The sequence below is a fragment of the Lampris incognitus genome, chromosome 8, assembly GCF_029633865.1.
Source record: "Lampris incognitus isolate fLamInc1 chromosome 8, fLamInc1.hap2, whole genome shotgun sequence".
Lineage (NCBI taxonomy): Eukaryota > Metazoa > Chordata > Actinopteri > Lampriformes > Lampridae > Lampris > Lampris incognitus.
Genome location: NC_079218.1, coordinates 31,444,495 through 31,471,319, shown reverse-complemented (window position 1 = coordinate 31,471,319; position 26,825 = coordinate 31,444,495). Strand labels below are relative to the sequence as shown.

Here is a 26,825-nt window from a genome sequence, read left to right as displayed (position 1 = left end):
ATGAACCAGTTTTTCACCTGGGATCAATTGATAAATCTATTTTATGTAGGAATTGAACCCTTTTCTATTATTGCTTTCATTGTAACTTTGAATTTAAAATTCAGATCAGTGCCTGATTAAAAAAAAAAACTAGATGTAATCTTGACAGCGTCACTAACCCTAGAATATAAATAACTAGTGTTATTACACTGCTGTGTTGAATACTCGATTCTGATTGGTCAGTTAAAGTATTCTGCGGCTGGTTTTTTTTCCTGAATAGCAGACCGTTTGTCAAGACTGATGCCATCCCAGTATTCATGGACTTGTGCCCATGCCTGTCGCAAGAGCGGACTCTATGGACATAATTCTCCATAATTGCTTTAAGAAAGTGTTTCCGGGTTGACAGGGTGGAGCTACGACGATGATTGGTTGAAGCAGCGCCATGCTGCTCTCGCTGTGATTTTTTTTTTACATAAAACCAACGACAAATGCGTTCGTGTAGTCAGTGAGAGAAATTGTCCGTCTCTACTTTCCTGCAATTTCTACATTGGTGACCCTGACGTTTGTCTGCTGGACGTTTCCAGAGACAACTCTTTGTGAACATGACGACTAATACAGTTTCTCTCAAGCTGCCGGAGTTCTGGGAGTCGTCCGCCTCGGCTTGGTTCGCCCAGACAGAAGCGCAGTTCGCACTGCTGGAAATCAACGCGGACGCCACAAAATACTGTTATGTGGTGGCGGCTCTCAGCAGTTCAACAGCAGCCAAAGTGGTGAGCCTCCTGAAAAACCCTCCGCAGCAGGATAAATACGAGACACGCAAGGCTCACCTGCTGAAAACTTCTGAACTTTCTGACGCTGAGCGGGCCAGCCGGCTCTTCTCTATACAAGGCCTCGGTGACAGTAAGCCGTCTGAATTTATGGACAGGATGCTGGATCTCCTGGGAGAGCACAAGCCCATCTTCCTCTTCATCCAGCTGTTTATGTGACAGCTGCCTTCTCAGGTCCGGGCTGCTGTAGCCAAGACCGCCATCAATGATTGTCGTGCTCTGGCCGAGGAGGCTGATAATATTTTCCTGGCTGCTCAACCGCGTTTTTTTCCTGCCCAGACATTTTCACCACTGCCTGGAGACACAACAGTTGCCGCCGCAGCAGCAGCTCCTCAACGGCGGTAAGACCACGGCCTGTGTTTTTACCACGCAAAGTCTGGACCCAAGACCAAGCGGTGCCGATCTCCATGCAGTTTCAGCGCGGCGGGCCGGCACTCAGTAGTGGCCATGTGCGTCGGCCTAACTGGCAGGCTGGTCTTTATCCAAGACACAATTTCTGGACGGCGGTTCCTGTGCGACACGGGCGCGCAGAGGAGTGTCCTGCCAGCATGGAGAGAAGACATCCTGTCCAGCGGATATAGCTCCCACTAACGGCAGCCCCATTCGCACTGATGGCACTAGGTACGTGGAGCTGTGTTTCGGAGGACAGCGGTTCAGTTGGGACTTACTCACGGCACAAGTGGCCGACCCCTCCTCGGCGTGGATTTCCCATGCGCCTATGGGCTGCTGGTGGATGTCAAAAACCGCTGCTTGATCAATGCTGTCACTTTCTGCTCGTATGTATGTACTCTCAGTGCAGCGAATTCCATCAGACTGTCTAGCATGCTCTCTGCCACAGACGATTTTCTCCGGCTTCTCGCTGAGTTTCCGGTGCTCACGCAGCCCACCCTCTCATCTTCCACCACCAAGCATGGAGTGGAGCACCACTTCGCCACCACTGGCCTACCAGTCTAAGCTCGGGCTCGACGCCTCGACCCGGTCAAGCTCACCGCTGCCAGGGAGGAGTTCGAGAATTTGGAGCATCTCGTCATCATTCGCCCCTCCAACAGCCTGTGGGCTTCACCCCTCTACATCATCCTGAAGCCTGGCGGCGGGTGGTGCCCGTGCGGTGATTACTGCCGACTCAACAATACAACGACATTGGACCGCTACGCAGTCCCATACATCCAGGATTTTTTTGCCAATCTGGCTGGAAAAGTAATCTTTTCCAAAGTGGGCCTCGTCCGTGGATACCATTAGGTATCCATCCACCGGCAGGATGTCCCCAAAACGGTGGTGATCACCCCATTTGGACTGTTCGAGTTCTTGCGCATGCTGTTCGCACAGACATTCCAGCGCCTTATACAGTGCTACGGGACCTGCCTTTCGTTTTCATCTATCTAGATGGCATCCTCATCGCCAGAACCTCCGAAACGAAACACCTGTCTCACCTACGGACTCTTTCGAGCAGCTCAGCCAGCACAGGCTGATCGTCAATCCAGCCAAGTGTCAGTTTGAGCTGACAACCATCGACTTCCTCGGACACTGAGTCACCAAAGGCAGGGCGATACCCCTCCCGTCAAAGGCGGACGTCATCGTGAATGTCCCGTGACCACTCACAGTCAAGTCCCTACAGGAGTTCCTTGGTAAGGGGAACTTTACCACCGCTTTATCCCCCAAGCTGCTCAACTCATGCGACACCTGTATGAGGCCCTGAAAGGCAGGGCCACCAAACACACTGTGGACTGGGTTGCGGAGAGGGACAAGGTGTTTGTGGATGCTAAGACTGCTCTGGCTGGTGCAACAATGCTGGCGCACCCGTCACCCAAGGCTCTGATCATCATTGTCACAGACGTTTCGGACTTAGCAGTTGGGGCAGTGCATGAGCAGTGGGTGAAAAGTGCTTGGCAGCTGCTCGCTTTCTTCAGCTGACAGTTATGCCCCAGCAAACGGAAGTATAGCACCTTTGATCAGGAGCTGACATTCGCCATGGCCAAAGTGGCTGAGCCATGGTCCACCTGCCAGCAACGACAGCTCTCCTACATCTCTGCGTTCACCATGGACATACAGCATGTTTCTGGTAAAACCAACCTCGTCGCTGACTGCCTCTCCCAAGTCTTTGCGGTGGCCGTCCGCTTGGGTCTTGACTTATGCCTGCATGGCAGCTGACCAGGCTGCCGTCCCAGACATGCAGGCTTTCAGGATGGCTGTCACAGGGCTGCAGTTAGAGGATGTGGCTTTCGATGACGCTGACACCACGCTCCTGTGGAATGTCTCCACAGGTCGGCCCCAGCCCATCATTCCCACTGGCTGGAGGCGGTGTGTTTTCGACACTGCCCATGGCCTCTAGCACCCTGGTAAAAAGCCATCTCAAAGACTAGTGGCAGCCAAGTTCATCTGGTACGGGCTCAGAAAAGATCTGAGAGACTGGGCTGACTCCTGCATGGAATGTTAGCGTTCTAAAGTGCACTGCTACACCAGAGCCCCCATGGCACATTTCCCAGTGCCCGAAAGGAGGTTCGACCACATAAACGGGGACGTAGTGGGCCCCCTGCCCCGCTCCCACAGTTACACTTACCTCTTCACCATGGTGGACAGGACCACTTGATGGCCAGAAGCCATACCACTGTCATCGCCAACATCCACTGACGTAGCCCAGGCATTCATCGGGACCTGGGTTGCCTGGTTCAGCACCCATCTGACCTCTCCTCGGACCAGGGCTCATAGTATGCAGAGCGCATAGGGGTGAAGCGCCACTGCACCACCACGTACCACCCACCGGCCAGTGGGTTGTGTGAGTGTTTTCATCACTCTATGAAAGCCGCTCTTCAGGCCAGCCTCAAGGATACCAGCTGGGTCAACAGGCTTCCGTGCGTCACGCTGGACCGCCCCTAAGGAGGACCTCCAGTCCTCGTCTGCTGAACTGGTTTATGGACAGCCGCTACCAGTTCCAGGGGATTTCGTCCCCCAACCCCATGGTTCCCTGGTCTGCAGCCCATCAATGGACCATGCTCTTGGATAACACCAGAGCTTTCACACCAGTCCCCATTTCGCAACACAGTCTCCCAGAGTCTCACATCCCCGCGAGTCTGCAGTCGGCAGAATACGTTTTCATCCACCACGATGCCCACTGCAGTCTCCCTATGATGGGCCGTTCTGTGTCCTGGACACCGGGAACAAGCACTTCATCGTGGAAGTTGGCAACAAGCCAGAGTGTATTTCAGTGGATCGCCTCAAACTGGCTCACCTGGACTTGGACCGACCTTTTGGACTTCCCCAGCCCCCACGGCTTTGGCGCCCTCCTAACCTGCCCCCACCCCCCAATCAGACCCTCTAAGGTTCCTCCACCCCCCACCCTACCCCGACACCACCTCAGGGTCCCTAAGTGCCCCTCCTGTGAGCACCCCGGTCTTCACACCTGTTCGGGGAAGCCGTTGTGGCCGGGCCATCTGCCCCCCTCCATGTTGACTTTTTCTACTATGGTAAATTCTGGGGAGTGTATGTAACGGACTCTATGGACATAATTCACCATAATCACTTTAAGAAAGTGTTTCCAGCTTGACAGGGTGGAGCTATGACTATGATTGTTGGAGCAGCACCATGTTGCTCTCGCTGTGGTTTTGTACATAAAAATAAATGACACACACGTTTGTGTAGTCAGTGAGAAAAATTGTCTGTCTCTACTTTCCTGCAATTTCTACAGTGTATAATTAAGAAATGAATTTGCTAGTTATGACAGGCAAACTCAGGCACGGGCATGAAAGCTCGTTTGGAGGGAGGGGTTACAGGAAGTAAATTGCTCACTTCTCTAAAATTGCCCACCCCCAACTTTAAAGAGTAATTAAACCCTAGGCAATTTTAGTGAGGGTTCTGAATTCCACAGGTTTAAACAACAGGCTGGTCTTGGTACTCTGTGATATAAGCATAGCAGGATTAACACAGCTGCAGCTAATAAAATTGATAATGGGTCCAGTTGATTTAGGAACGCCAAAGAACCCGCACTGATGGTACTATCGACGTATGTTTGTTTTGGCTGTTTCTGTCTGCCTGTCAATCCTGATAGGTGTGCTGGCACACCTAAATCAAACGGACCCATTATTCATTTTATTATCCTGCTTTGCTTATATCATAGAGTACTAAGACCAGCCCGGCATGTTTTTAACCTTGTGATGGCTTTTAAGTCGTAGATGTAAGTAAACTATCTAATATTTTTCGGGTTGAGTTACCCTTTAAGATATAATTTCACTTACCAGCTTCATTTTCAAGATGTTAGACATGGGACCATCACTGAATTTAGCTTTACAATGGTGCCTTATGGTGCAATGAACAGGATTCTTAAACCTGTTCTTTCAAGAACATAAAAAAAACCCTAGTGCCTCAGTTAGACTGTGTACTACTACTACTACTTTTGGCTGCTCCCGTTAGGGGTCGCCACAGTGGATCATCCGTTTCCATTTATTCCTGTCTTCTGCATCTTCCTCTGTCACACAGCCACCTACCTGCATGTCCTCTTTCAACACATCCATAAACCTCCTTTGGCCTTCCTCTTTTCCTCTTCTCTGGCAGCTCCATATTCAGCATCCTTCTCCCAATATACCCAGCATCTCTCCTCCACACATGTCCAAGCCATCTCAATCTTGCCTCTCTTGCTTTGTCTCCAAACCGTCCAACCTGAGCGGTCCCTCTAATATAATCGTTCCTAATCCTGTCCTTTTTCGTTACTCCCAGTGAAAATCGTAGCATCTTCAACTCTGCCACCTCCAGCTCCGCCTCCTGTCTTTTCGTCAGTGCCAATGTATCCAAACCATATAACATAGCTGGTCTCACAACCATCTTGTAAACTTTCCCTTTAACTCTTGCTGGTACCTTTCTGTTGCAAATCACTCCTGACACACTTCTCCACCCACTCCACCCTGCCTGCACTCTCTTTTTCACCTCTCTACTGCACTCCCCGTTACTTTGGACGGTTGACCCCAAGTATTTAAACTCAAATGCCTTTGTCACCTCCACTCCTTGCATCCTGACCATTCCACTGTCCTCTCTCTCATTCACGCATAGGTATTCCGTCTTGCTCCTACTGACTTTCATTTCTCTTCTCTCCAGTGCATACCTCCACCTCTCCAGGCTCTCCTCAACCTGCACCCTACTCTCGCTACAGATCACAATGTCATCCGCGAACATCATCGTCCATGGAGACTCCTGCCTGATCTTGTCCGTCAACCTGTCCATCACCATTGCAAACAAGAAAGGGCTCAGAGCCGATCCTTGATGTAATCCGACCTCCATCTTGAACCCATCTGTCATTCCAACCGCACACCTCACCATTGTCACACTTCCCTCATACATATCCTGCACCACTCCTACATACTTCTCTGCAACTCCTGATTTCCTCATACAATACCACACCTCCTCTCTCGGCACTCTGTCATAAGCTTTCTCTAAATCTACAAAGACACAATGCAACTCTTTCTGGCCTTCTCTATACTTCTCAATCAACATTCTCAAAGCAAACATCGCATCTGTGGTGCTCTTTCGTGGCATGAAACCATACTGCTGCTCGCTGATCATCACCTCTCCTCTTAACCTAGCTTCTATTACTCTTTCCCAAATCTTCATGCTGTGGCTGATCAACTTTATACCTCTGTAGTTGTTACAGTTCTGCACATCGCCCTTGTTCTTGAAAATCGGTACCAGTATGCTTCTTCTCCACTCCTCAGGCATCCTCTCACTTTCCAGGATTGTGTTAAACAATCTAGTTAGAAACTCCACTGCCATCTCTCCTAAACATCTCCATGCCTCCACAGGTATGTCATCAGGACCAACTGCCTTTCCACTCTTCATCCTCTTCATAGCTGCCCGCACTTCCTCCTTGTTAATCCACTGAACTTCCTGATTCACTATCCCTACATCATCCAACCTTCTCTCTCTCTCATTTTCTTCATTCATCAGCCCCTCAAAGTATTCCTTCCACCTTCTTAGCACACTCTCCTTGCTTGTCAGCACATTTCCATCTCTATCCTTGATCGCCCTAACTTGCTGCACATCCTTTGCAGCTTGGTCTCTCTGTCTAGCCAATCGGTACAAGTCCTTTTCTCCTTCCTTAGTGTCTAACCTGTCATACAACTCACCATATGCCTTTTCCTTTGCCTTTGCCACCACTCTCTTTGCTTTACGCTGCATCTCCTCGTACTCCTGTCTACTTTCTTCATCTCTCTTACTATCCCACTTCTTCTTTGCCAACCTTTTCCTCTGTATAATTTGCTGTACTTCCTCATTCCACCACCAAGTCTCCTTGTCTTCCTTCCTCTGTCCTGATGACACACCAAGTACCTTCCTAGCTGTCTCCCTCACTATTGCTGCAGTGGTTGTCCAGCCATCTGGCAACTCTTCACTACCACCCAGTGCCTGTCTTAACTCCTGCCTAAACTCCACACAACAGTCTTCCTTCTTCAACTTCCACCATTTGATCTTCGGCTGTGTCTTCACTCGCTTCCTCTTCTTGGTCTCCAAAGTCATCCTACAGACCACCATCCGATGCTGCCTGGCTACGCTCTCCCCTGTCACCACCTTGCAGTCTCCAATCCCTTTTAGATGGCGCCTTCTACATAAGATATAGTCCACCTGTGTGCACTTTCCTCCACTCTTGTATGTCACCCTGTGTTCCTCCCTCTTCTTGAAATATGTATTCACCACAGCCATTTCCATCCTTTTCGCAAAATCGACCACCATCTGTCCTTCCACATTTCTCTCCTTGACTCCATACCTTTCCATCACCTCCTCATCACCTCTGTTCCCTTCACCAACATGTCCATTGAAGTCCGCTCCAATCACCGCTCTCTCCTCCTTGGGTACCCTCTCCACCATGTCATCCAACTCACTCCAGAATTCTTCTTTTTCATCCATCTCACACCCAACTTGCGGGGCATATGCGCTGATAACATTCAGCAATAAACCTTCAATTTCCAGCTTCATACTCATCACTCTGTCTGACACTCTCTTCACCTCCAGCACGCTCTTGACATACTCTTCCTTCAGAATTACCCCTACCCCATTTCTCCTCCCATTCACACCATGGTAAAAGAGTTTGAACCCACCTCCGATACTCCTGGCCTTACTCCCCTTCCACCTGGTCTCTTGCACACACAGTATGCCTACCTTTCTTCTTTCCATCATGTCAGCCAGCTCTCTCCCTTTACCAGTCATAGTGCCAACATTCAAAGTTCCAACTCTCACCTCCACATGTCTACCCTTCCTCCTCTCTAGCTGCCTCTGGACATGCTTTCCCCCTCTCCTTCTCCTTCGCCCAACAGTAGCATAGTTTCCACCGGCACCCTGCTGGTTAACCGTACCGGTGGCGGTCGTTGGTAACCCGGGCCTCGACCGATCCGTTATGTAAGTCTTATCTATGATCCGCATATTTGATTTGGCAAAGATTTTATGCCGGATGCCCTTCCTGACGCAACCCTCCCCATTTGTCCGGGCTTGGGACCGGCGCTAAGGATGCACTGGCTTGTGCATCCTCAGTGGCTGGGTTTCAGTTAGACTGTGTACATTGTTTCTCATTATCGATGACTTCTCAAATGGGCTGGCTGGATAGTTAAGACATAGTTACTACTACCTACGGTAAGTAGGATGGTCATTCCTGCACGCTGAACCAGGAGGTAGCTCAACATCAACATTGCGACCATTGATAATATTGGGCATTTTTGGTAATAATGTTCAACTTTCTCTTTTGCTCTCACTTCCAAATATGTGGTTTAATTGGGTTAAATTGGACTTGCTGAAACATGTCTGATACTTGTATTCTGTGGCACCATACAACACCATTATGAAGCTGTTTCCAGCGGTGTTGCCATGTCCAAAATCTCCCCAATTAAGCAGGTGAGAAAAATGATATCATAACCAATATGCATGATGGCAAAATATACGAAAATAAAACCTGGGCTGGGAAAAAAAAAGATTTATCCTTTAAAATCAAATGAATCCTGCATCACTGTTCAACCTATAAAACTCTAGTTCAGTTTCAGCCAAACTAAAGTAAAAGAAATGATAGACAAATAACCAGTTAGAAGGTGTAAGTTTTATAGTACTGATGTCAGCTGGATATCCACATAAAACCAGTTTTATCCTTTTACCAGGATGAGCGGAACCAGATTCTGACCACCTACTTATGGATCCGCCAAGTGTGGACAGATGCCTACCTCACTTGGAAGAAGGAGGATTATGATGGCCTTGATACTATCCGCATACCTAGTAGTTATGTCTGGAGACCTGACATCGTCCTGTACAACAGGTAACTGGCTGGTTTGAAGGGGTCCTTTTATTGGAGGCAGTTCTTTTTTTTTCTACAGCAAACCTCCTTGGCTGTTACAGGGCTGGAGACTTTTAAGATGATTGTCATAGCGTGGCATGGTTCTGTGTGTCTGCTAGATATCACGATAAAGAATCAAAATCACTTCATCCCCATCTCTTTTGCTTACCACTATGGCCTTCCCGATATACTAAACCTCCATGTTTCTTTCTTTCTTTTTCTTTTTTTTAATTTGCCTTGCTTTTCCTCTTGGCCGCCCTTACTCTTCTCCATCCCTCACTGTTTTTGAATATTTTCTGCTGCCTCTCACTCCCCTACTATCACCCACATCTGCTCTTCCCCATCACGAACATGCACACTGACACATTCATGTTCACACAAAAAATATACATAAACAAAATACATGCAAATGCACACACGCACGCACACACACACACACACACACACACACACACACACACACACACACACACACACACACACACACACACACACACAAACACCGCAGTGCAGACGACCAGTTCTCCAGCTCCATGGAGACCAACGTGGTGATCCGTAACGATGGCCAGATCATGTGGGACCAGCCGGCCATCACCAAAAGCTCCTGTTCAGTGGATGTGGCCTTCTTCCCCTTCGACTTGCAGCAGTGTCGCCTCACTTTTGGTTCCTGGACGCACAATGGCAACCAGATGGACCTGGTCAATGCCTTGGATTCTGCTGACCTGGCTGACTTCGTCCCCAACGTGGAGTGGGAGGTGACTGGTTATCTCAGGATCTCTTGAAAAGTGTATTTTCACAATACTTCAACTTTCTCAAAAATTGCGTGATTAAAGAATGTATAGGTACAACTGTTTTGATCACTATTTCTATCAAAACACTTTTTTAATCTTTACAATATACAGTCATCAGTTAAATAACAAACAAAACTGAAAAACAAGTCTATCCATATTAGGCTCCGCTGGACAGGATCTTATCAAGCCTGGGTCTGTGTTGTAATGTGTGTCTTTTTGGAGTTGCTGGTGACATGAAAATATTTTAGTCATATTTCTATAGTAGCTAGTAAAATAAGAAATGTTTTTTCTTACGCAGCACTTTTTTGAAACAAGCATTACAAAGGGCCTCAAAGGTAAAGGTAAAAATATAATGAATAAAATGAGCAACAACAATAGAAAAGAGACTAACTGTCTGAGGCAATGTCTTTTTTTTAAGTCATCCCACTGAAGCTTAAAAGTCTACACATATCAAACTAATGAAAAAAAACCCCAAAAACCAAAACCTACACTTCTGCCTTCTCCTTTTTGGAACTAGGTAGAGGGCATGCCTTCCAAGAAGAACATCATCCTGTATGGCTGTTGCTCAGAACCCTACCCCGACATCACCTACACACTGCACCTTAAGAGACGCGCCTCTTTTTACATCTTCAATCTGCTCATCCCCTGCATGATGATCTCCTTCCTGGCTCCACTTGGCTTCTACCTGCCGGCGGACTCTGGGGAGAAGGTGTCTCTGGGAGTCACTGTGCTGCTGGCCCTCACTGTGTTTCAGCTGCTGGTGGCAGAGAGCATGCCCCCCTCTGAGAGTGTGCCACTCATAGGTGAGAGGACAAGAGAGAATTTGATTGTGATTGGAATTCATCCGGTTATTCTCTCATGCATTTATTCATTTTACAAGTCATTTAAATTTTCCACAAAAAAAAGAAAAGAAAAAGAAAACACAACACAGTGGACTACAGTCCCTTTCTGAATGTACTTTTTTACATGCCAAGTTCCTCATGGATCTGGAAAGAAACTAACTCCCTCCCTCTCCCCCTCACTCTGTTACCCACGCATTCAATTTGCAAAGGCTGAAAGCATGTCAGGCTGGTCTTGGTACTCTGTGATGTAAGCATAGCAGGATAAACACAGCTGTAGACTAGAGGAGTGCACCCAGTAGAGTGCAGTCTCCCCTTTCCGTGTTCAAATTTGGTGACAAACCCTTTTTCCACGCACACACGGACAGAAAAAAAAAGTGTTTTACCTGCCGTTATAAGACTTTAGCACAGTGCCTAAGTTGATTGAACGGGACATACACAAAAAAGTTGTTAATAAGCAGTACTCAAGCTAAAAAAATATCTACCCAATAAAACGTTTTGTCTGTCAGTCTGTGGATGTGCAGCCTCCTAGGCGGACCCTCACACAAAAGCAACCAAGTCTAATATGAAATGACAGAGAGCAGGCAATCATAATTTCAAAGACCTTATTAAAAGACTTCAAATGTGTTTAACCATTGTGGTTTTCATGATTTAAAATGAATCAAGGTGAATGGCTTCTTTGCTGATTGACTTTAATTATTTTAAAGTAATAAAACAATGGCAAGGAAACATAGGCAGCTATGGGAAATTATTATAGCTACTGAGATGATTTCCAGCTGTGGCTGTAATTAATCCTACTCTTGAAAGTGTATTTTTATAGCGGTGTTTTAACATTGGAGACTATGGCACTTTCACGTGGGGGCAAGGTAAATAAGGCAAATTATTTTTGGTTCATCCAGTGTTCCTCCATTTCTCCTGTGCTGAGATCTGCAATGACTGATTTGCTGGCTTGCGAAATATGATCGACTTCTCGTTTACTTTCAAGACTCATACCCAAATACATAATGTCTTGGTTTTGACACTATTGCTACCCGATCTCACTCAACCGTGGATGTGAGTCACGCATGTGCATGGCTGACTTAGATCAGGCAGTGACAGAAAGCGGCACGTGTGGCACAGTGGCACAGTAGTTAGCGCTGTTGCCTCACAGCAAGAAGGTCCTGGAATTGAACCCTGGGGTTGTCCAACATTAGGGGGTCATCCCAGGTCATCTTCTTTGTGGCGTTTGCATGTTCTGCCCATGTCTGTGGTTGGTTTTCTGCGGGTGCTCCGGTTTCCTCCACCATCAAAAAAAAAGAAAAAAAAAGACATGCATGTTAGGGTTAATACTCCTGTCTGTGCCCTTGACCGAGGCATGGAAAGATGAACTGGAGTTGGTCCCTGGGTGCTGCATGGCGGCTGCCCACTGCTCCTAGCTACACAGCTAGGATGGGTTAATTGCAGAGAAAGAATTTCCCCATGGGGCTCAATAGAGTATAAAATCAAAATAGATAAAAAATCGAAAAGGCCGATAGGTACAGTAGCTTGTGAGATTGGCCGCGGACAAACAAACACACACACACACACACACACACGATCAAATACACAATACCCTGCAGGCTACTGCCCAGCCCATCTACCAACATTGACTGACAGACAGAATGAGCACCAACAATTAACAACAGTACTGTCAATGCTGAGTCACACCTACATCCAACAGATCCATTATTAATGTTATTAGCTGCAGCTGTGTTTATCCTGCTATGCTAACGTCACAAAGTACCAAGACCAGCCTGCCATCCTTTAACCTTTAGATGGTTTTTAACCTGTAGATGTCAGCAAACTCACTGAAATGGTTGGGGTTTAGTTACGCTTTAAAATGTTTTCAGCAAGGTTTGAGAAGAATGAGGAACTGAAATTGAAGATGAATAACTCACAGAAAAATATTTAATAATGTCAAGTACAATGTAAAAATTATCAGCTCAGAGTCCCCCCCCGACCTCCCCACCCCCGCAAGTCCCTCTCAGATGAATCCTACCATTTTCCTACATATTGTAAGGTGCTTGTGAGTCTTTTCTGAAATACATTCTTATGATTCATGCCTATTGAACACGTTAAATAAGGTCCATTTGATCTCTCTTTCAAAAGAGTGGAGCAAATCCTCTCTATAAAAAACTACACAAAAATACAGGAAGTGCTTTTTTTGAAGGCCTCTGGAGGACACATGGCCTTAATCTAAAAATAACAAATTCACTAAGTCTTTACTTGGTAGGACACAATAACAATAGTGCTTTACATCCGTAGCACTGTGTCCTTGTTTTTGTGTGAACTTAAGTGTGTGTGTGTGTGTGTGTGTGTGTGTGTGTGTGTGTGTGTGTGTGTGTGTGTGTGTGTGTGTGTGTGTGTGTGTGTGTGTGTGTGTATGTGAATTAATCTGCTTCTTTATCTGTGTAAGTGTTCTCAGTGTGTTTGGGCATAAAGGCAAAATAACAAGGCAGGTCACAAGCTCAGCCACCAAAATTAACTGACAGAGTAAAAACTATTCCTATCCAAGTTTTCATCCCCTACATGGTATAAAAACAGTAATGAATAGTAACTACTGCTCCACTAACAACCCTCCCTCTCCTCCTACACCTACACTGCTCTGTGTTCATTAATATTTCACCATGTCTCACATAGCGCTACATTCTTTACAGCCTCCTAGTTTCTATCATTTACTTGTTCACTGTCAATAAGGAGGACCACTGAACTGGTGATGTCTGCACTCCAACTAGCTGCTTGATACTGAGTGCCAATTCATTGTTATAATCCAACTGATTGCTAAAAAAAAAAACAAAAAAAAAACAACCTTGTTCTATTGGACCAGACAGTGTGAATAAAAAAGGTTTGATATGGGGCGTCCATGTGGCGTGGCGGTCTATTCCGTTGCTTACCAACACAAGGCTTGCCGGTTCAAATCCCGGTGTTACCTCTGGCTTGGTCCGGCGTCCCTACAGAAACAATTGGCCATTTCTGTGGGCGGGAAGCCAGATGTGGGTATGTGTCCTGGTCGCTGCACTAGCGCCTCCTCTGGTCAGTCGGGGAGCCTGTTCAGGCAGGAGGGGAAACTGGGGGGAATAGCGTGATCCTACCATGCACTACATCCTCCTGGTGAAACTCCTCACTGTCAGGTAAAAAGAAGCGGCTTGTGACTCCACATGTATTGGAGGAGGCATGTGGTAGTCTGCAGCCCCTCCAGATCAACAGAGGGGGTGGAGCAGCGACCGGGATGACCGGGATAATTTGCCGGATATAATTTGGGAGAAAAAGAGGGGAAATAAAAAAAAAAAGGTTTCACATGTATAACACACATGAAAATTGAAATGCAAATCATCCATTCTTCTTCAAGAGTTATTTGATACCTGCCATTCTTTGATATTTAAAAATGTAAAGAGTCTTTTTAGCATTTTTAGCTTTTATTTGACAGGACAGTAGTCAATAGACGTCTAACTGACTCAGCCAGCAGGATGCAGGATGAATAATGAATTTGGACGTTCAGTTTAATTTAGACAAGAAAATGGACCCTAACCCCGCTCAAAATCTGTCAGTGTCAAGGCCCCACCCAGCTCGGGTCGGGTTGCAGACCTCTATGTTCTCTTTCAGTTTAATATATACTTTGGATTAGACGTGATTCTTAAAGAGGAATTCCCAGCAGTATGAATATTGAATCAAATCCCAGATAAAGTCAATTGTTATAACTTGTTGTAAGGAGATTATAAAAGTAGCTATGTGGGCTGGAGTTTGTATATGTTTTTCTATGAATACATTATGATTATGTCCGTTGTTATGCATGTCTTTGTCTGTTATAGTGTGCATGTGTTAGTGCATGTATTTATGTTTGCCTATTGTCTTCCTGTTACTTCTTTCGTGAAAGGTGACCAGAATTACTTCAGCAATGTCTTTCAGCGATATTGGTTATATTACTGGAAAGACGAGGTCTTTGACAGCTTTTGTAATTATGTCTGCAGTTTGTGTATCTGGCCTCGAGGTCGGTTGTGAATATCTGGCATATGTTTTGTTGGCTAGTCGTGATTTAATAGACAGACACGGGGTCAATGCGGTCTGTCTGCAGTTATTTAGTGTACTGCAACCACAGCTCAATAATATGCTGGCCCCACACAGAGGAACCTTATACTTGTGTTCCTGTTCACTGCTGCCAAGAATAACGTATCCATCTTTGGAGGTGACTCTGTGAAGGTCATTCTATACGACCTTTTACGTTGACCATTTTAGGTGTTTAGCTGAAGTGATTGTCCCGAAAGAGTTATGTGTCCAGTTAGGATCCTGGGTGATCTAAGTTGCCAGATTGCTTTTACATTAAAGGCTACCACAAAGAATGCACCGATCAAAGACACAGGTCCCTCTGAAATGATTGTTTGTTTTTTATACAGCGTTACTATGTTGGTTTTATGGTGATGGATTCCAGCTCTCTATTGAAATATCCGATAGTTGTTTCCCTGGAATACCCATTTGATTTTTTCTTTGCTCTTCTTTTTTATCTGTCCATCAATTGTACCCATCTTTGGGGATGAAATTGAGTGGATCTCCCGAGAACTCAACAACAATATTCTTCTTTGCTAATAGTAATTTTAGTGTCAAGTACTTAAACTCTAACAAGTCCAGGGTGTCTGGGTGGCGTGGCGATCTAGTCCACTGCCTACCAACATGGGGGGTCGGCGGTTCGAATCCCTGTGTTACCTCCAGCTTGGTTGGACGTTCCTACAGACACAATTGGCCGTGTCTGCAGGTGGGAAGAAAGATGTAGGTATGTGTCCTGGTCGCTGCACTAGCACCTCCTCTGGTCAGTCAGGGCGCCTGTTCGTGGGGAGGGGGAACTGGGAGGAATAGCGTGCTAAATCCCCCTGGCGAAACTCCTCACTGTCAGGTGAAAAGGAGCGGCTGGCAATTCCACATGTACCGGAGGAGGCATGTGATAGTCTGCAGCCCTCCCCGGATTGGCAGAGGGGGTTGAGCAGAGATCGGGATGGCTCGGAACAGTGGGGTAATTGGCCGAATACAATTGGGGAGTAAATCCAAAAAAAAAAGGACAAATTTTAACAAGTCTTTATGAAACATCAAATGTCTTTATGCATGTTCAATAATCCAGGAAAGAAAATCATAGAAAGTTGAATCAGTTCATCTGGATACAGCGTTTATTGAGAGAGAAATGTTTCATCACTCATCTAAGTGATGAAATGAATCTTCAGTCTCAACTGACAGCAGGTATCCCCACCTTTATAAACAATGCAGTGGCATAATGACCGAAACAGGCAGTTGCGTCACAACTGAAACCAGCGAACAGTTTCATATGCAAATTATCGTGACCATTGATTAGAGTTAAATATCCACATGTAGCACACGTCACCAACATTGAAGCACTGAACAGAGTTAAGGAAGCTATTGGTCACCATGATAGTTTAGTGACAATGGTAAAGAAAAAAGGAAATTAAACTGGTCTGTGCACATTTGCTGAATGGAAAGGACACTTGCAAAGGACATCCTGCAAGGCCTGGTAGAAGGGACTAGGAAGAGAGGGAGACGGAGAAAAACCAGGGTAAACAACATTGGAGAATGGCTACAGATGAGCGTAGTGGAGGCGGGGAGAGCTGCGATGGATAGGGAATGGTGGAAGAGACTTGTTGAGGCATCGGCTGTGCTCCTATGACCTCCATAGGTTACGGAACTGATGATGATGATGATGCTGATGCTGATGCTGATGATGACTATTCACAGAGGAGGGTTGGGGATACCTGCAGTCCCTTAGATGAGTGATGAAATATCTCTCCCACTAAATGTTGTGTCCAGAGAACTGATTCAACTTTCAGGGAAAACAATAGATAAATTCAGAATCAGAATCATCTTTATTTGCCAAAGGTACATTACATGCACTAAGAACTGTATGTGGTATTGTTTGTGCAGCTCAGTACATTGCTACTAATACAGCTACAAAAGCTGATTATATGATCGTTTAGATCATAGTAGCATTATCTTCAGTTGGGCAATTTTATGATCCTAATGCAAATCTCATAAAACATGTATTATTAATGGACAATGCATCCAAGGATAGGCTAATCAGACATCAAGAAGGGAGTAAGAATTATTTTTTAAATACCTGAAATGCCAACTTCAGGTCAAAATCCAAGTCATGTGCAATCACAATGTCCCACATCCTTTAATAATGTGACTTTTTTAATGTTTTCAAGCTCATGCTAATTTATCCTTTCCATTTCCGCTTTCAAACAGGAAAGTACTATATTGCTACCATGACGATGATTACTGCATCAACCGCATTGACTATCTTCATCATGAATATTCACCATTGTGGTCCCGAGGCCCGCCCCGTCCCAGAATGGGCCCAAAAATTCATCCTGCACTACCTGGCCCAAATCTGCTTCGTCTACGAAGTTGGTGAAAACTGCGTGGGTGTAAATTCGGCCAAGACACAGACTCCGCTGCAGGAGGACTTCGAGGCTGCACTGGAAAGCAACAACCCTCGAGGGATGAACTGGGATGTTAATGGGAAGACCTGGGGAGGTCAGAGAGAGAAGAGAGTTGGAGAGCCAGTGGTGGAAGAGCGTCTGAAGCCGGGAGAGATTTACTCTGAGCAGGCAGACTGGAAGCAAGACCTGTTTGTGAGCATCGATCACTCAGAAGAGGAAGGAGCCACTGGAGGGTGTCGGATTAAGGAGCAGGAGTCGAGGAGCACCTGTGAAAGTGGAGTAGGAGTGGGAGAAGGAGGAGAATGCACAGAGAGAGGGAAAGGTGTAAGCTGTGCACAGGCAGGGGAGGATGAAGGTAAAGGGATAGGGCCAGGGGAACAAGGCGGAGGAGAAGTGGAGGGGAAGAAGATCTTACTTGGAGCCCAGTGTGTGTGCCAACATGAGGGCTTACAGAGGAACATCGAGTATATCGCCAACTGCTACCAGGATCAACGCACTACGCAGATACGCATCGGGGAGTGGAGGAAGGTCGCCAAGGTCATGGACCGATTCTTTATGTGGCTCTTCTTCATCATGGTCTTCCTCATGAGCCTGCTCATCATGGGGAAGGCTATCTGAGAGAGATCGGTTTCTGAAGGGTTAGTGCCAACCTACAATAAAGAATAACAATAGAATTTAAAATTTGATAGAATTTAAGTGTGTCCAATCAGCGATTTTTTGTGTTGGTGCACTACAATTTGTGTCTGTCCCAATAGGTCTTTCCATCTTGTATGTTTAACATCTTGTTTCTCAAAAAACAAACAAAAACAAAAAACAAAAACAAAAAATGGTCAAATGGATGGTAAGATTTGATTTGTTTCTGGAAACTTTGAAATTAGAGCAGCGAACTCACCCAATTAAATATATATTTTTTAAATCATTTATTTAAATTGAAATTCTGTTAAGGTGGACTTGTTTCACAGCGTGTGCAACACCAAACAATTTCAGTTTTGAACATTATTGCAAAAGAGTTGCTTTACATTTTCAATAACTTTATATATTGGCATATTTTACATAGACATACATGATCAATACTTAACCAGATTATGAGCAAATATTTCCTGAGTCATCATGTCAAAAGGAATTGGTGTGCAAAGACAGTTACTGATAACTAGTGCTGAGCGATATGGAAAATATTACCACCATGGTAAATCATAGGTAATTTATCAAGACATCAATATCACAATATCTGCCTAGATGTTTAAAAATACCATATTTAAGAACCCACATGAGTTTCATCCCACTGAACTGGTTGGTAATCTTAACAGTACCATCAAACCAACACTAGTTTTCAACTAATACTTCCTCAAATATTTTAGACCCATTTTGTGAGAAATTCTAGGTAATAAATTCCCATTATCACAAATTTAGACAACAAAATGTTGCATCACAATATGACAATATCTGATTTTTATCTGGATATAAAACCACTGACATACATTAAATAATAATATTGAATTAGCCCAGGTGTTCACAATAAAGTGGATATCAAAGTGTCTAACCCCCCCCCTTTCTCCCCAATTGCACTTGGCCAATTATCCCACTCTTCTGAGCCATCCTGGTTGCTGCTCCACCCCCTCTGCCGACCCAGGGAGGGCTGCAGATGCCATAAGGCCTAAAAGGAGAACCTAATTAAACAGTGTGATGGACTCTGGCTATTTAACTTCCCATATTGAATACACTTTCAAAAAAGAGGAGCATTTTGTTTTTACTTGGAGTTCCTGGTTGTAGTTTACAACCAGGAACTCCAAGGTGTGTGTGTGTGCGTGCGTGTGTGTGTGCGCGCACGCACGCACGCGCGCGCACACAAACACACACACACACACACAAAGATAGTTTACTTAGCATTGCATGCTAAGTAAACTATCTTTGGGAGGATTTAAAGCATTTCCCCCTTGAAAGTGTTTTACTTAGAAACGTGACTGTTGAAAACTAAGGTATGCTTTTTTTGCACGAACAACTTTGGGGGAAATCAATATTGCCAAAGTTTGACATTGTTGAAGGAATATATGATCCTGCGTTGTTGGTGAGGGAGAACCTGGGAAGTCCCAAAGTGTTTAAAATGAAGTAATTCACACCGTAAACCAGATGAGACACCGTGATATATACTAAAGTTATCTGAAACGGTATTGTGCTGTTGCAAAAAATACATAACTTCAATTTTGATGCCCCCCCTTGGGGAGCTCAGTGAATTTCACGGGCAACTTTCCATGAAACAGTTAAAACCCCGTAATCAAAAATGCAAACATTTTAATAAAAAAAATCTTAATTTTTGCAGCTATGTATTTTTGGTCAACAACAGAGCTATTTTATAGTTGGACAAATACGGTAAAGGTCTATGAGATGGTACAGTAATGTCTCTGAGATTACATTAATTTCTGTTACAGGAAGACCTTGTAACACAGATTTCGGCTTGGCCATCATTTTACTGCCCCCTCCCCTTTTTTCCCATTGTACTTGGCTAATTACTCCACTCTTCCAAGCCGTCCCAGTCGCTGCTTCACCCCCTCTGCCAATCCACGGAGGGCTGCAGACTACCACATGCTTCCTCTGATACATGAGGAGTCGCCAGCTGCTTCTTATCACCTGACAATGAGGAGTTTCGCCAGGGAGACCAAGCACGTGGGGCAGCACGCAAACCCTAACCCCCAGTCCCCCCCCCCAAACAGAGGCGGCGCTAGTGCAGCGACCAGGATACACACCCACATCCGGCTTCCTACCCACAGTCATGGCCAATTGTGTCTGTAGGAATGCATGACCAAGCCGGAGGTAACACAGGGATTCGAACAGGAGATCCCCGTGTTGGCAGGCAACGGAATAGGCCGCCATGCCACCCGGATGCCATTTTACTGCCATTTATGTTACATTTGATGGCCCTGACGGACATGGAACCAATTCAAAACCCATTATCTATTTTCTTAAATTTATGGTTAGAACCATGGCAATAAGGCCGTTCGCCACGTTTTGTGAAAAATGACAGTAACAGAATTTTCTAACAATCTGTCATTTTCCCCTCTATGGTTACCAGGTTGGTTGGTGAGTTTTAGTTAATTGAGTGTTCAGGTATATTTACAATTAAAGTACACATAAAAACTCTCCTGTGATTGTCTAAACTTCTGGTACTTATGATGCCTTATGCAACAAACCTAGCCCATCTGGCTCTGAAGCAGAATAAACCACACAATACAGACAGTATGAACATCCACCCATTCACACACACACACACACAAACACACTTCAGACACGTCCTGATCAAGGGATTAATTCTTACTTTCAACGTTAACATCTCAAATTCTTACAACATGAAAAAAAAACCTTTCACCAGGGTGGGTTGTTTTGTCCTGAGTGTCTCCCCGCCTGCCGCCCAGTGACTGCTGGGATATTCTCCAGCATCCCGCCACCCCGGTTGGGATAAGCGGCTTGGATAATGGATGGAATGGGTTGTTTTCAATTGTTTCAATGCAACTCATCTCATATCAAGATGTATTTCAAATCCAGTAACATCTAAGGGGTGGAGTGATGCATTTACAGTTATGTCCACTTTAATAAGAGCTATTTCAAAACGTGACCCTCGGAAACAAGTGAGATTTCTTCAGCGGCAGACCCTTTCACTTATTTGAAGGTGAAAAAAAGCAAAAAAAAACAAACAAAACAAGAATAGAGACAAGAACAAGTTTTCAGTATGAGCATAAAACCGCTTTCAAAGCCAATAATTGAATTCTTTCTATCTAGATTTTACATGGCTGTTTTAAAAATGTGTAAGATGATCTACATGGAAGAAAAAAACGTAGCCAAAGCAAGATGTCTCTTACCCCGAGATTATTGCATGCGTGCACACACGCGCACACACACACGCACGCACGCACGCAAACACACACACACACAGAAGTTTACACAACAACAGTCCGCCAGCTGGTTTAAGAATTTTATTTTTACACAATTTTACGTTGACATGAACTTAACTGTCGCTGATGAATAAATGACGTTGCCATGATACAGCCCAGCTGCTCTTACCCAAAGCAGTGACCTGATGCCCCCCCCCCCCCCATAAAAAAAAGTTTCAACCTAACTGTTCATTTGCTGAACTGGTGATGAATTATTCCGACTGAAGTAACTATAATGTATGCGTGCGCCCGCGTGCACACACACACACACACACACAACACACACACACACACATGCACGCTCCATACAGAGCTAAGTGTCATCAAAAGCAGTATGTTGTTGACATATTTTATGCTGATAAGTCACTATTTTAGACAAATTTGCTTTTTATTTGTTATCTGCAGTTTGCAAATTCTTTTTCTCACTTTATCACAAAATCCAAAAAAAGAAAAGAAAAATCCCTTTTCCCAGGGAGGTGAATGGTCACGAAACCTAAAGAGCACTGTGGTGCAAGTTATCAGCATATTCTGCATGCTAAGGCTACATTTACAGACAAGCCTATACATAGTTTTGCTGTTCACCTAGTAGCTGTTTTGGTCACATCTTGTAAGACACCTTTGTTTGTCAAACTTGTGTAATCAAGTGTTCCTCTGTAACCTGCCACTCACTGCATGAGAGAGCCGCTGTTGTTTTAAGTGCATACATGTATAAGTGTTCACTTAGAGATAACATTTCTGATGATGATACTGTTTGCAGCAACTTGTAGATAAAATAGGGGTGCACTGCAAAAAATGACAAGTTGGCATGTACTTTTGTCTTGTGTTAAGACTTATCAAGCTGGTTTCACTGACTTTTAGGCCTAAGAAGATGATGTTAAACTTTATTGATCCCCAAGCACAATTTGGGTAGGCCACATTTTACTGGAGTAATTCTGTTGATCTTCAGATTTCCACTGTTTTAGGCTCCATTCTTGAATTAAGAAGCATATTTTGATATAATTTAGCTTGTTTCAACTCAATTTGTTTTACAACAAGATACATCACTCATTAAAATAATGAGGCTCAACATGAGAAAATCTTGACATCGCTTGTCATTTTCTACAGTGTGTGAGGGAATTACCTTGTAAAAGAATGGGCTCCGTTAATGAACTGGGGACGAATGTCATTTCTTTTGTGTTAACCATTTGTATTGCAGCACTGCAAAGTGTCCAACAAGTATTTACACATGACACATTGTTACTGCTATCAAAGCACATTAAATATTTCATACTTTTGAAAACCTTCTCTTTTCTCATTCCCTTTTTTCCGCCTTTTACTCCCCAATTGTTAGTGGCCGATTATCCTATTTTCTGAGCCGTCCCGGTCGCTGCTCCACCCCGATCCGGGGAGGGCTGCAGACTACCACATGCCTCCTCCGATACATGTGGAGTCACCAGCTGCTTCTTTTCACCTGACAGTGAGGAGTTTCACCACGGGAACGTAACGCTTGGGAGGATCACGCTACCCCCCCCCCCCCGAACAGGCTCCCCGACCAACCAGAGGAGGCGCTAGTGCAGCGACCATGACACATACCCACATCCGGCTTCCCACCCGCCGACACAGTCTGTATGGACGCCTGAGCAAGCCGGAGGTAACACAGGGATTCGAACCGGCGATCCCCGTGTTGGTGGGCTACAGAATAGACCGCTACGCTACCCGAACACCCATGTTGGCTCTTCGCATTTAACTTTTTTTTTCCGTTCCATACACATACTGTGTCTCAATGGCAGTTCTTGGAATTGGCCACCCTCTCTCACCCTCCTATTTCCTGAGAAGTAAGCAATACAAAGACCAGATGTACTTTGTGAGAACTAGGTATGAAAATGTTTAGTACAACATGCTAGTAATTAAAAAAAAAACAACTATCAATGGCATTGGAGATGAGAGCTGTGAGCTTAACAGCTCTCACAGAAATAAAAGTCTGTTTAGCAGAGTTGTGTTACAAGTCTGTAATGAGCCTATTGGCGTTTGTTGTTTAACTCTCCAGAAGTGAAACCAGCGCGCGCGCACACGCACGCACACACACACACACACACACACACACGGTTGACCCCTCACAGCCTACAGACAGGCTGCTACACCTCCAGTAATCCACTAGCACTAATTCAAGTCTTAATAGGTGGGTCAAAGGAATGAAAACAATAATTCCATAAGACATCTTAGGTTAATTGGCTTCCAGAAATGAACAATGTCTAGTTTAATGTCATCAGACCCTGGCCAAGCCCCTGCAGTGAAAATTGAGTTCATCATGACAGTGTAGTTGGCACAAGACAAGCTAAGCAGTTTTTTTCTTCTTCACTCAGACGTATTAAGCTTGTTTTGGGAATATTTTGGTCACATTACATCACCAAACCTGAAGATACTTTAACCTTAATCCATTTCAAGTTTCATGTACATCCTTGGTCTACATTTGAGGGCTGAGTTAAGTCCTCATTAAAGCCAGTGATGTGAAACACACCTTCCTTTTCTATTCACTCACAGTCTTGCTATCTCAGTTATTGCGCATTTCACTGAAATAGGAAGGTGATGAGCTATACTTACCAATATCCAGACTTACAAACCTGACTAGTTCAGGATTTTTTGGAAAATTATTTCCCCGTACTAGCAGATCATTTTGCAAGTTTCAGTTAATTTCACTTGGTGCCTGTCAATGTCACTTATTTTAAGAATTAATCAGGAAACAAACGGTAATTTAACTTATTTCGCTCAAATCCTTCAAAACAAGTGAGATCATCTGACAACTGTTAAAATAATGAGAACAGTCAAAAGATATCCAATGCTTTAAGATGTATTGATGTTCACTAAATGTATCTATATATGTAAATCTACAGATAAGCTAAAATTTATATGGGCTTGTAATTGCTTTGTAGTTTTGTTCTTGTTCTAATTGGACAAGTGACTGTGTGTGTGTGTGTGTGTGTGTGTGCGTGTGCGTGCGTGCGTGCGTGCGTGCGCGCGCGCGCGCGCGTGTGTGTGTTTTCTTTTGCACTGGTGCTTGTTTGCTTCGTCCACATCTGTGTGTAGCTCTATTCCAATGTAAATGCTCATTAGGAGAGGTGGGCACCTCTAGAAGGTTCTGAAAAACTTTCTGAAGAAGCTGCTTAATGGGCTAATGAGTTACAAAACAAACACTTCAATCTCTCGTTAAATTATATCAGACAGCACAGTAGGAACCTCATTACCTCACTGATGCAGAGAGACAACATACACACTCACATCTGTACATAAAGTCACATGCATCAACATCCACAGACATGGTCCACACATGAAACAGGCACGCGAGCACTGAATATAGTCACTAACACATGCAGACACATAGTTCTTACACACTTTAATACAACACATCACTTGTATTCACTTTTTATTGTCTATCCTGCTTCGTTTTGATTTTATGCTGTCTGATAGTGCTGTTTGTTTGTTTTTTGTTTTTTAACTGTTCTGTAAGGTGTCTTTGAGGGCTCTGAAAGGCTCCCACAAATAAAATGTATTATTTTTATCATTATTCTACAAATTTCCTTTAACTTCATACCATAATACAACATAATAACCGGGCCCATTCCTTGGGCCTAGGGTTAGAATGAGGTAGAATCTATCCACATCTGATTTTGGGTGGTGCACCCTCTCTAAGGTGAGTATTTTTCTTGTTTTTCTATATAGTTTCCTGATCTGTTCTAGTTTCCAGTCGACGATGTTGAATCTGTAAGTTACCACTGGTGTAGCCAGGGTGTTGATGGCTTCCATTCGGTTGGGTGCATTGAGTTCAGATTTTGTTACCATTGGTATTCTTCGGTAGTACTCCTTTCTGATCTTTTCTTTCATTTTGGCATGTTGTATCCCGCCCCCTTCATTCACTCCCACTGATTTGTATGTGCCTTCTTGTTCTAGGTCTTGGATGGTGGTGTCTATGTCAATTTGGATGTTTTCGGTGGTGGTAAGTTTTCCTTTTTTGAATGTAGCTTTGGCACATTTGTCTAGTCCGAACTCCATTTTGATGTCGTCACTGAAGCCTTTTACAATGGTCAAAAGGCCAGTTTGTTCTTGGTCATTCTTGGTAAAGGTTTTTAGGTCATCCATGTAGACTAGAATGTTTAATAGTGCATGAACCTGTAGTATAACCATAGCTGGTGTTGTTCAGGAGGGAGGATAGTGGAGTAAGAGCTATGCAAAAGAGGAGAGGAGAAGGTGGTGTCTGCCATCAGACCTCTGGAGCTTGTTCAGAAAGCTGCAGCTCGTCTGGTGTTCAACCGCCCAAAGTTCTCCCACACAACTCCCCTTCTCATGTCCCTACACTGGCTCCCACTAGCTGCTCGCATCCAGTTTAAACTCTGGTGCTAGCATACAGGGCAGTCAAAGGAACAGCTCCTTCCTATCTCCAGGCCATGGTCAAACCCTACACCCCCACCCGACCACTTTGCTCTGCTGCCTCGGGACGCCTGGTTGCCCCGTCGCTCAGAGGCCCTTGCTTTTGATCGACCCGGTCACGGCTCTTTTCTGTCCTGGGCCCGCAGTGGTGGAATGAACTCCCCACTGATGTCAGGACAGCGGAGTTGCTGCCCATCTTTCGGCGCAGGTTGAAAACTCACCTCTTTAAGAACTACTACCCTGTTACTTGTTCTTAGTACTTACTGTATTCACTCATTTAAAAAAAAAATCTTTCTTGTACTTTTACTTTAGAACTGGTTTTGCTCTTAGATGCTTGTTTAGATGCACTTATGACCTCTGATAACTAGTAGTTCTCCTGATTTCCTACGTTAAACGCACTTATTGTAAGTCGCTTTGGATAAAAGCATCGGCTAAATGACTGTAATGTAATGTAATGTAATGTAATGTAATGTAATGTAATGTAATGTAATGAGAAAGAGAGTCACCTTGAAATATAAATTGATGTTGATCTGCCTTGAATGTAACATCCCATCTGTGTATTTTAGAACAAGGGTTGTTTTCCACTGGTCCATATTTGCTGGTAGGAACTGGATAAGGATGGGTGATATTTTGTAGATGTCAAGATATTTTAGTATCCAGTCATGGGGTACAGAGTCAAACGCCTTCTTATAGTCTATCCAGGCTGTTGTCATATTTTTCTTCCTTGTTTTTACTTCCTTAACGATGGCCTTGTTTATTAAAAGCTGGTCTTTGCAGCCATAGCTCCCTTTTCGACACCCTGTTTGTTCTATGGGAAGTAGGTTGTTTTCTTCTAGGTGTTTGTAAATTCTCCCAGTGATGATGGATGTTAAGATCTTGTAGGTTGTAGGGAGACATGTGATGGGACAATAGTTTTTAGGGTTTTTGGTGTCTTCTGTTTTGGAAAGTAGGTAGGTGGTACCAGTTGTGAGCCATTCAGGGCAGGTTTCTGGGTTGCTGATGCATCCTTTGTAGGTGTTTGTCAGATCTTGGTGTAAAGATGGTAAGTTCTTTATTATTATTATTATTATTATTATTATTATTACTACTACTTTATCTATTTAATATATAAGTTATTTATCTTACATTCGTATCCAGACCAATTTACAAGGAATGTGCAAAGTGTGTTCAGTGTCATTGCCTTGCTTAAGGGTACATGGCTGTGACTCTTGCTCTCAAGGTTTCCCAACATCCATTTTTATTAATGCCAACATTGAGAGCCCAGTGCTTCTCGAGGTTCCCTGTTCAATTCTGCCTTTACTGAATGTAAATTCACCT

The 26,825-nt window shown here is 44.5% G+C and overlaps 1 protein-coding gene across 1 annotated transcript in view; it reads left to right on the top strand.

Moving 5' to 3' along the window:
• The window catches only part of LOC130116360 (neuronal acetylcholine receptor subunit alpha-9-like), a 50,387-nt gene extending 32,411 nt beyond the window's left edge, over positions 1-17,976 (top strand). Inside the window, exons 3-7 of the mRNA XM_056284277.1 lie at positions 8,924-9,078; positions 9,605-9,851; positions 10,405-10,690; positions 16,988-17,463; positions 17,524-17,976. Of these exons, the coding sequence (XP_056140252.1) occupies positions 8,924-9,078; positions 9,605-9,851; positions 10,405-10,690; positions 16,988-17,463; positions 17,524-17,802 (1,443 nt within the window). The 3' untranslated portion in view covers positions 17,803-17,976. The remainder of the gene's footprint in view (positions 1-8,923; positions 9,079-9,604; positions 9,852-10,404; positions 10,691-16,987; positions 17,464-17,523) is intronic.
• Positions 17,977-26,825: the final 8,849 nt, after the last annotated feature.